This window comes from Colossoma macropomum, unplaced genomic scaffold (genome assembly GCF_904425465.1).
Source record: "Colossoma macropomum unplaced genomic scaffold, Colossoma_macropomum, whole genome shotgun sequence".
Classification (NCBI taxonomy): domain Eukaryota; kingdom Metazoa; phylum Chordata; class Actinopteri; order Characiformes; family Serrasalmidae; genus Colossoma; species Colossoma macropomum.
In genome coordinates, this window is record NW_023495263.1 from 1 (window position 1) to 11,607 (window position 11,607).

The window sequence follows — 11,607 nt, forward strand, 5'->3', positions numbered from 1 at the left end:
GGTAACACTTTACATTAAGGGTCGCTAATCAATCATTAAATATATAATAATCAACTATTAGTTTCCCATTATTTAGTTATTAGTTACTCTTCATTAAGCATTAGCTATTACTTAGTAATTGATTAAGCACTTATCAGTTAGTAATTAAGTACACTGTTGATAAGTTAGTTTGTTGTTAGTTTGTGGCTTACTTACTCGTTATCTGTGTGCTAACTGCTGCTTATTACATTGTTAATTAACTAATAAGTATTTTTCTTCATATATAGAAGTAACGTGATAACTTACTAGCACCTATGTGTTAATCCCGCTAATTATCTGTTAATTAACTTTCCATCACCTCCATATATTCAGTTGCTTCACTTTTCTCACTTTGGTTCATTAAAGATGCTTATGGTCACATCTGACCGATCTGATCTGGCATATCTGTACTCATATCTGGTAGGAGTGCATGTAAATTTGGGCATAAATGCTGGATATGTGGCTAATTAACCAAAACTATTATCAACATAATCTGTAACAGCAAAAATAAGAACAACAATAGAAGATTTCAATAATACTAATTTGTGTGCATGACAGTCCAGTACAAAAGTGGATGTACTTACTTACTTACTACATGCACATTGATATAAACAAGTGCTGCAACTATTTCATGTTCCATTTAAAGACACATTACACTGTGCTTTTGTTGTCATACACTGCGATAATACAGCGTTTATTTTAGGGAATTAATTACACTAAACAATCACTCTACTATGTTAACAACACTGAGTATTTTGTTTTATTTCACATTTTATTTTTTCCAGTTGTTTTCATTTTAATACTATTAAGTTTCGTCAGCAGGGGAGGAGTGCACTCACTGCTGGACACCAAACTCCACCCACGAGCACGGCCATTAGCTTTCATGCCAAACACTGCCATTTTATTGGCTGGCTACCGAAACATCTGCACGAATTAGGGTGTGCTTCATGTAAATGATATGTAAATGAGGTGCTGGTTGGCTGGTTTCATGCACTGAAGCTGATTTATCATTTATGCTCAAATCTCCACTTGTTTCCACATCGTACAAAATTGTTATGAATCAGACGCAGAGCAGTTCATACCGTATAAAAGGCAAGAAAAAGGTGTTCTTTTTTTACGTAACTTTGATGATTAATGGGCCCTTTTCACAAGATTCGTGATTACTTCTGGTTTAAGCATTAGCAGGGTAAAACTCACTTCCTCTCCATAGAGCTACTGCAGATGCGCTGTCAGAGTGTTTAGTAGTGAACTGTAATGCTCAAACACTGAGCTCCAGCAGCTGTACTGTAGTTTTCCTGCACGGCTGTGACAGTGAGAGTAAGAAGTGGACGGAGGCGCTGATTTAACTGTAAACAGAGCTAAAATGCTGTATGTTGTTTTTACTGCAGTTTTGCTGCAGCTGCTTCACATCACGCCGTCTCTGTGTCTTTGTACAACACGCCAGCGATTTCGGTAATCTTCTGTTTTCAAAAGAAAGAAGAGCTTTTATATGTAGCATGAATGTTATATACTCTGTTTATTTTAAGCTAGCTATACTGGCTAGAAGCTACTGCTAACCAAACTAGCCCGGCTAACATGAAGCAGCTTTTTCACATGTTTTTTTTTTTTCAGCTAGGAGTCGCATTTTTGACTGAGCAGTGAAAGGTGGATGTTTTCTGAAGTGCTGCTTCAAAAATTGCCATGAAATTATAAGAATAATGCTGTTTGGCAGATCGCTAACATAGCCAGCGTTAGAGCTAACTTAGCTTTAAAGTTTGATGCTCATACGAAGCTGGTGCTCCTCAAACTGCTAATGGTAGGCTAGCTAATTAGCGACTGTAGCCTGCTAGCCTACCATAAGCTAATACAGTTTAAACGAGGTCTGTAAAATAGACTTTACATGTAAAAGTTTTTGTTTGTGTTTATGTCTGATGTCACTGCCATCATGTAGCTAAATGTGTCACAGAACCTGCTCCACGTTAGCCGGCTGGTGGCAGCAGCTAATGAAACCTAACTAGCTTCCTTATTTTGGGAACACAGCTACAGTTAGAAATGGCTTCTAGCGTTGCTAGCTAACCTAGCTACAGCTAAACAACGTCTACCAAATTCATACTACACAGAAGAACTTTAATTTCTTTTGAAAACAAAAATATTACAGAAACCGCTGGCATGTTGTACAACTACAGAGACACTGCTTGATGTGAGCAGCTGCAGCAGCAGTAAGCAGGGCTGCACCACACACAGCATTTCAGCTGTGTTTACAGTTAAATCAGTGCTTCCATTCACTTCCTTTTGTCATGATAGTGCACGAAAACTAACATATGTCTGTTGTAGCTCAGTATTTGAGCATTATAGTTCACTGCTAATGCTTAATCCGGACGTAATCGCGACTCTGTTAAAAGGGCCTATGGCCATTAGATCTTTAAACTTTGACCATTAATTACTTCTTAAATTCCACTTAATCAACCATTCATTGCTTCTTAAATTCCTCCTACTTAATCATTAATTACTGATTTTGTGTTGTCACTTTACTTGGAGGGACACAAAAGCATTAATTAATGGTTAAGTAAGAGGAATTGAAGAAGTAATAAAGATCTAATGGCTGTGGGCCCTTTTCACAAAGAGTCGCGATTACGTCCGGATTAAGCATTAGCAGTGAACTATAATGCTCAAATACTGAGCTACAACAGACATATGTTAGTTTTCGTGCACTATCATGACAAAATGGCCATTAGATCTTTACATTTTGACCATTAATTATTTCTTAAATTCCTCTTACTTAACCATTAATTACTGATTTTGTGTTGTCACTTAAGAGGAATTTAAGAAGCAATGAATGGTTGATTAAGTGGAATTTAAGAAGTAATTAATGGTCAAAATGTAAAGATCTAATGGCCATTAATCATCAAAGTTACGTAAAAAAAAACACCTTTTTCTTGCCTTTAATAAGGTATGAACTGCTCTGCGTCTGATTCATAACAATTTTGTACGATGTGGAAACAAGTGGAGATTTGAGCATAAATGATAAATCAGCTTCAGTGCATGAAACCAGCCTACCAGCACCTCATTTACATATCATTTACATGAAGCACACACTAATTCATGCAGATGTTTCAGTAGCCAGCCAATAAAACGGCAGTGTTTGGCATGAAAGCTAACGGCCGTGCTCATGGGTGGAGTTTGATGTCCAGCAGTGAGTGCACTCCTCCCCTGCTGACCAAACTTAATAGTATTAAAATGAAAACAACTGGAAAAAATAAAATGTGAAATAAAACTAAATACTCAGTGTTGTTAACATAGTAGAGTGATTGTTTAGTGTAATTAATTCCCTAAAATAAACGCTGTATTATTGCAGTGTATGACAACAAAAGCACAGTGTAATGTGTCTTTAAATGGAACATGAAATAGTTGCAGCACTTGTTTTTATCAATGTGCATGTAAAGTAAGTACATCCACTTTTGTACTGGACTGTCATGCACACAAATTAGTATTATTGATATTTTCTATTGTTGTTTTTATTTTTGCAATTACAGATTATGTTGATAATAGTTTTGGTTAATTAGCCACATATCCAGCATTTATGTCCAAATTTACATGCACTCCTACCAGATATGAGTACAGATATGCCAAGATGAATGTGATGAATAACAAAACCGTCAGTGAATTTGTGTGCGCTCATCTTACGGTCAGATGTGACCATAAGCATCTTTAATGAACCAAAGTGAGAAAAGTGAAGCAACTGAATATATGGAGGTGATGGAAAGTTAATTAACAGATAATTAGCAGGATTAACACATAGGTGCTAGTAAGTTATCACATTACTTATTTATATGAAGAAAAATACTTATTAGTTAATTAACAATGTAATAAGCAGCAGTTAGCACACAGATAATGAGTAAGTAAGCCACAAACTAACGACAAACTAACTTATCAACTAACAGTGTACTTAATTACTAACTGATAAGTGCTTAATCAATTACTAAGTAATAGCTAATGCTTAATGAAGAGTAACTAATAACTAAATAATGGGAAACTAATAGTTGATTATTATATATTTAATGATTGATTAGCGACCCTTAATGTAAAGTGTTACCGAGGAGGCTTTAGTACAGTACGCTTCACTTTACTTAGAGCGGACAAATACAACTTATGAGCTCTTATAATTTGTTATGATCAGTACTTATAATGTATTATGTTAACAATTCATAATGCATCATAAACATGGCAATAACATATGCATTTTTATAAATATTTATAGCTATGTTTATAATGTCTTATGAATGCATTATAACATGTTATGGATGTGTTTATAGATGCTTACAAAGGTAACATTCATAGAAAGTGTTACCAAATTTTGTATTATGAGGATTATAAATATTTATAACCATGTTTATAATGCCTTATGAATACACTATATATATTCATAATGTTTATAATGTCTTATGAATGCAATATAACATGTTATGGATGTGTTTATAGATGCTTACAAAGGTGACATTCATAGAAAGTGTTACCATAGATACCATATGATTTTAAGCCCGTTAATTTACTCACAAAGTTTTCACCCGGTATCAAAAGTATTAGGACAAAAAGTCTCTCGTTCCAACTCATTAATAGTTTGACCATAGCACAATTATATATATATATATATATATATATATATATATATATATATATATATATATATATATATATATATATATATATATATCTTATTAATATTTAGAAAAGTCAGAAAGAAATCCTCTTTATTCAATATCTAAAACACTGATGTTGCATTGCATTTTAATTGCTTTTAAACTTTCTATCTTTCAAATATTCAAACCTTTGCAGCTGGACCAAATGAGTTCTTGAGAGAAGTCCTTCAATTCAGCATAAACAACATTCAGATGGATATCGACCTTATCCAGATTTCAAAGAATAACAATGGTACTGTAGCAATGTTTGAATCTATGTACTCAACTGCTGACAAAGTTGGAGCTAATGTGTTAATCCAGGGTCAATTCTAAAGATAAATGCAAGACATGAATGGCGTTACATTATTAAATCTTCTGTTACTACAGACTAACAAAGTGGTAGTTACAGAAAGGTGTGAATAATTTTTACAATTTCTTATTTGTCAAATTTTTGTTCCCCTTTACTGCAATAACAGCCTGTACTTTTCTGGGAAGACTTTACACTATATATTGCATTCAGCCACAATTTTTGTATTTTTTTTTTTTTTTTGTGGGATTCCTATCCTTTCTGCCTCAATCCTTTAAATGAGACACTGTTTTTTTCAGTAGATTTTTGTTGTTGTGCTTCAGGATCAGCAGCTGTGGCCTTCATGAGCTACACTAACTTGTCGAGTATACTGCATCCCAGCCTGTTTAACCAAACTAACGACACAGTGAAAACCATGATGTCCGCAGTGATATCAGTCACACTGCCCAGAACTGCCAACCAAACGCTCACCACACCAGTCAACTTTACTATGAAACACATTGCAGTGAGTTTGCTCAATCTCTAATTAATACTAATTAACTCTCCAATAAAAGCAGTCAAGTATAAAGTTTTATATCGCTGTTGTTGGAACAAAACCTTGTATCTCTGAAATGGTAACTTTACAGAGAAGGAAAAAAACGTACATTACTTTAAATATAAGTCCATGGAACCAGACTGTTTTCCAAGTCATTTTTCTCTTGGTCCATTAATAATGAAACTTACAAACAATGTGAAGGACAACAGGGGATTTCAAATGATGTCAAAAACTGAAAAATGACAAAAATGAGATGCAATGTTTTGTTCCGACCGCAGTGATATGGTAGTTTTTCATTCTGTTTTATCAATTTTGAGTTCTGCAAAATGCTGTTTAGTTTTTTGATGAAATTGTTGTTTCAGATTTTTGTCTAACAGTTTCCACTTTAACACATCCTCAGGTTTTTTAGCCTTCACTGAAAGTGCAGCATAACTTATTATTTCAATCTGGCCAGTCTTTCACTATTATTATGCAGAGAATGTACAGTAAGAATATACAATAACTTAAGCTGCTGTTTATGTGGACTGATAATCAAGTCTCTTTGTTACATGTACAAACAGGAAAAGTTTGGTGGCTGTAGGTGCACATTTTCCTTTTTGCCCTTTTTTAACAAAAAAAAAACAAGAAATTATGATGAATGATAACTTAAGTACTGTATAAATACAAGTGCTTGGTTGCCATTTGTCAGTTTAAATCATGTAACCTGCTGTAGAGATCCCACCACAGCCATAGAAATAGAAGCTTAGAAAATTAAAATTCTTTTTCTTTAAGATGCAAGAAAATCAAAAGTATTTCTTGTTGGGTTTTCTGGAGCAAGCAATGGTGAATTAAAGCATCCTGTATCTGCTTTTGCAAAAGTATCTGGTCCTAGAAGGACAAGATGCAAACTATTTACCGCTTTCACCCACTCATCAGCTCCCATAGGTTATATTAGTACTATACGTTTGAGGAATAGGGTTCTACTCAGCTCATTTACCCTTCTAGGTCCACTGCTGCACCTGTAGCAAGGGGCCTCTGGAGTTGTCAGCCAGCCTTCAACATATAAATCAATATTTCCCATTTCAAAATCAAAGTGAACTTTATTGTCATTCAGCCTATAAAACAAGCAGTCCACAGCTGAACGAGATTGTGTTTCTCCAACTGCGATGTGCTAAAATATACATACAGTAAATATGCCATAAAAGCAACTGCACATAGACATACTAGACAGCATAGACAGACATAAAATAAACAAATAGAGAGAGAGAAAAAGTGAATATGAAATTGCTCCCTCTAGCCAGGTCCTTATCTGCTTCACAGATGGCTTGCTTCTGGTTAACAGGGGCCTGTATGCTGGAATTAGCATAGCATATGAGAGAGATGGTCTGTGTTTCCAACAATGCCTGTTTGATGTTTGTGTAAACCCTATCTAGTGTGGTTTCCCCCCTGGTAGTAATGTGGTAGTACTGACCTCAGGTTGGCCTGACTGATAAGCATCCTAACTTATTTGGAAATGGGGTTGTATCTGTGTTCTGAAATGTTTTAGTACTGTATGATATGGACACCACAGTCTCAAATATACAATTATCTCTGTTCCTTTTGTCTAGGAAATTGATCCTAAAGGTACACTTTCCTGTGTGTACTGGAAGAACACTGAATGGGTTGAAGATGGGTGTTCCCTTCTCCAGACCAACAACAGCCACTCTGTTTGCTCCTGTGTTCACCTGTCAACCTTCGCTCTCATCATGCAAACTGAGGCACTTGCGGGAGAAGATGTAAGTTCAAATAAAGATGTGAAGAAATGTGCCAAAAGTTTGGTAACAACAACATCATAGTAGGTTCATAAAAGTCCAATCTAGTTTAACTGTAAAACACTCAAACATGAGAGGGACACACAGGATTATTATTTTATTTTTCTATGTTTTTTAGTTAATATATTGTAGCATAACTTTGTATTAACATTTGTAGGCAATTGCTATTTTTTTTTTTAATAGTTTGCTGAGGAAATTGTGTTTACTTCTTTTACTTTCAAAAACAGCGAAATATGTAATTCTGAACCTGGGATGCTCAGATTTTGGATGGATTCCTGTTTCTGCAAATTACAAATGTCTTGTTACTGTTTACAGTATACTAAACATAATTATGCACAATTGATCATTGGTTGCAAATGTAGGAGAGTAAACAGATATAAGCTCATCTTCACTTGCAGTTTTTAGCAGAAAAGCAAAACTAGCTATAAATGAGTTAATTATGGGCTTTTTCAGAGCGATCCTGTGATAGATGTCCTTGACACCGTGGCTGTGGCTGTAGGGCTGGTGTTCCTGAGCTTGACCCTGTTGACCTTTGCTCTTTGTCATCGAAACCCAAGAGTGACCAACACAGCTCGGATCAATCTCTGTATAAGCCTGCTGCTGGCCCACCTTCTCTTTCTGCTCACACAGAAATTTCTGCATAACATACGCAGTCAGCAGGTGAGTAAAATGGTTAGGTATCCTAGCTACCCTAAGGTGTTAGGCAGCTTGGATGTATTTGCTAAGTCTATTTAGCTGACTATATAAGTATCCTTATCAATCAGTGACAAAACAAATTCTATTTATTTATAGCAAAGTTGTAGCAATTCAGCACATTCTCTCCAAACAGTTTAATTTCTGTTATTTCTTAGATAACCCTTTCTTAACCAGGTAAGTGTGAGGTACAAACTCTAAAGTATTAGGTAATTATTTTAGGTGACAAGATAGTAAGAGTAGTCTAAATTAATTACACTGAAATGTCTCACCGGTTCTATGTATTACCCAGCTAAGTGTGAGGTAGAAACTCCAAAGTACTAGGCAATTATTTTAGGTGACAAGATGGTAAGAACCAGGATCAACTGCAGAAGTGCAAGCCGATTGGCGAAATGACATCCATGAGGTAATTGTGATTGACACACCCAGCAACCTATAAGTGAGTAAGACAGCCAAAAAAGCAGAAGAGTGACCGAGAAGGGAGAGAAAACAAACACCGGCATGCACAGGCACTGACTTAACAGTAAATAATGTGCAACAACTACTTGAAAATGTATAAATTCTATGAAAAAAACAGCAAGAGTTTAAAAACGGACAGTGGAGAAACAGTGGAAGAAAACAGCAAACACTCCTACCAGCAAAAACAGGAGCTACATCACAGTGATAGAGCTCAGGCTCATCACAATAAAGGGAGAGGCAACATCCAGAGGGCAGCACACAGAATGACAGAGAGAGAAAAAATAAGTGTATACATCAAAATTGATCATCTACATATTTGTCCAGAATCAAGGATGGGTCACCAAGTGTGTTTATTAATAATGTTAAGCTGCAGTCACACTTCAACATTGCAGTTTGATGTGCCTTGTGAAATAGGTATGACCAAGCCTGGACCAAATGATTGATGTCCGTGAAATCCTCTGTTTTGGTACAGTTAGCAATCTCGTTAAATCACAAATCCTAAATATTAAATAACGGAAAAGAAAGACTGTAGTGGATAGATGGTTTCATGACAGCATTTCTAAGGTAGTAGTTCTAAATTTTTTCACACCAGTGCTCTCAGTGTGAACTATTCCAGAGAGTAGTTGTGTAAGTGAAGCTGTACTACACACTCAGTTGTAGCTCATACGTTTGAGTCCTGTGTTCTGTCTCTTTGTTTCATACATCTCTCTCTCTCTCTCTCTCTCTCTCTCTCTCTCTCTAGCTACTGTGTGCAGTGCTGGCAGGCATGCTGCACTTCTTCTTTCTCTCTGCTTTTGTGTGGATGTTCATTGACGCTGCTCTACTCTTCATCTCCATGAAGAACCTAACAAAGATCCGATCAAACGAAAAGGCAGGTCTTCTGTGGAAATTGCTGGTTGTGATTGGATACGCTGTACCTCTTTTTGTGGTGGGTGTGTCTGCTGGAGTTGTTCCTGGTGGATATGGCAGTGAAAGGTGAGTGTGGATAGTGGGAAGGGTTTTATCAAATAGGGGTGAAATTCAGTTTATGGCAAATTGTATGTAGATCTTACGATTTGCGAGAAAAATGTTACTTAGAACAGGTTAAGTGTTGAATAAATGTGTGTGTTTCTTTTCAGGTGCTGGCTAAAGACAGGCTTTTTGTGGAGTTTTCTGGGGCCTGTTGCTTTCATTCTTACAGTAAGTACTACAAACCTGAAAACTTAGTAAACATGTAGAAGTAAGTATTTTGAGGATGATGTTTGGTTTTTGAGAGCAACTTTTTTGGTATAATGTCAATCTTCTATTAACAATACTGTTGTTTTTTTAGGCAAATGAAGGACCATGTAGCTATACCAACATGTTGAAGGCAGTGCTAAAAGTCAATATATATAAAATGTAATCTAAAGAAGAGTTTACTAAATTGGTTAATAAAGATTAATGAATGTGAGGTAGTTATTGGGGGTATAGAGTCAGAATCAGAATGACTTGTCTGTCTGGCTACCATTGCCTCTGCACAAATATGTGTTATATATGTACTATATCAATATTCCTCTTGTACAACTCAGCTGAATGGCCATCTACGTCTGGTGATTGACTAGGCTTTTTCCTCATACCATTGTCTCTTTTGTGAGTGCATCCAACATTTTCACCTGTGCTGGTCAGTATAGAACGTCTAATTTGGAAGGAGGGGGGTGAGAAAAAATATAATGCTTCATATAATGACTATAGTACAAGTGAAAATGTTGGGTAGATGTAGAATATATTGGGAACAAATGCATGCATCTGCAAATAGCCCTAAATCAAACAAAAAGATTAAACTTTTTTTCTTGCCAGGCAAACACGATTCTCTTCATCTGCATACTGATCATCATAATCTCAACTCTTACAAACATGAAAAGTAAATCTCTGAAAATCAAACGACCTGAAAGTGAACATCGTTTCATTGTAAGTGTGGCTCTGAAAACCATGATCCAGTTTATCATCCTTGGTTGCTCCTGGATTCTGGGATTTTTCACACAGGACAGTAAGGCGTTGGAGATTATCTTCCTGTTCCTCAACTCCCAGCAGGGCACCTTCATCTTCCTGGTCTACTGTGTCCTCAACCAAGAGGTCAGCCATCACCGGTTCTACCTTAGCGCTATGGCAAACTGACCCACACACCACACACCAGTACTCTACTGTTTGCCAGTTGTGTTTAGCATATCTAGAAACGGAACTGACAAATCACATGAATGACTATGAATGGGGGAAACATTCCAGACCAGGGCAAATGGGGAAAATATTCTAGAACACTATAAATGAGGGGAGAACATTCTAGATTCAGCCGACAGTTTGGTGGCACCCACACATTTAGATTTACTGGAGTTTGGTGGCTTCAGTTGGGTCAATGTGGTCTGGCTTTTGAGACATATTATGATTTATTATTATTATGTCTCTCCATTTTTGTTGTTTTTATTTAACTTGCTTTGCATAATTTGATGAGCCTAGTTACGCTTTATATTGTGTAATGATAAATTGGCCAACATAATGGTTCAAAATTAATTGATAACAAATCTTATTATATCAACTTCCATTAAAAGTTCAAAAGGTTGTTCTTTCTCCTGTAAGGCTGCCATTTTGGAGAAACAAGATTTTGTTCCAACAGCAACATTTTCTAAGGTGAAACAAGGCTCATTTTAAAGTCCCCACTTTTCCACATCCTTAGTGTCACCTCCCTCTCTTCTTCTTCTTCTTCTTTCAGGTAAGGCAGATGTATATAAAATGGTGGCGAGCTCTCCGTGCTGGCCATATTCCACATATTAATGAAGATCAGCATACCACAACATCGAGGTTCTAGATTTTTACTTTTATGGAGCATCATATGTTGTTTATTCAGGGTTAATGGTTTGCGATTATGTATTGTCTTAGAGTTTTAGTTTTGGGTGTGAGGGTGTGTTCTGTGATGAATCAAGTTCGGGATTGGGAAAGTAAAAACATTATAGCAAAGATACCCTGTTTCATTTTTAAATAATCATTTGTTAAGTTTTCTGAGGCACCAGTCTCTGCTATTGTATGTTTTTTCACAGGTTTATTCATAAAAGTGATCTGGTGTAACCCTAAATTACTTTGTTTTATACAACACTCACTAGCTACCAGTACATATTTACATCAGAATACACATAAAAAAAG

General features: G+C 36.0%; 1 protein-coding gene across 1 annotated transcript; it reads left to right on the forward strand.

Moving 5' to 3' along the window:
• Positions 1-4,886: 4,886 nt before the first annotated feature.
• LOC118801321 (adhesion G protein-coupled receptor E3-like) lies at positions 4,887-10,590 on the forward strand. Its single transcript, XM_036561579.1, has 7 exons — positions 4,887-4,926; positions 5,304-5,485; positions 7,102-7,269; positions 7,759-7,965; positions 9,200-9,432; positions 9,576-9,636; positions 10,273-10,590. Exons 1-7 carry the CDS (start codon positions 4,887-4,889, stop codon positions 10,588-10,590), a joined length of 1,209 nt encoding a protein of 402 aa, XP_036417472.1.
• The last annotated feature ends 1,017 nt before the right edge of the window (positions 10,591-11,607 follow it).

Coding starts and splice junctions, on each gene's coding strand:
- LOC118801321 (XM_036561579.1), top strand. CDS start 4,887: ATGGATATCGACCTTATCCAGATTTCAAAGAATAACAATG. Junction 4,927..5,303: donor GATTTCAAAGAATAACAATG/GTACTGTAGCAA, acceptor GTTGTGCTTCAG/GATCAGCAGCTGTGGCCTTC. Junction 9,433..9,575: donor GGTGGATATGGCAGTGAAAG/GTGAGTGTGGAT, acceptor GTTTCTTTTCAG/GTGCTGGCTAAAGACAGGCT.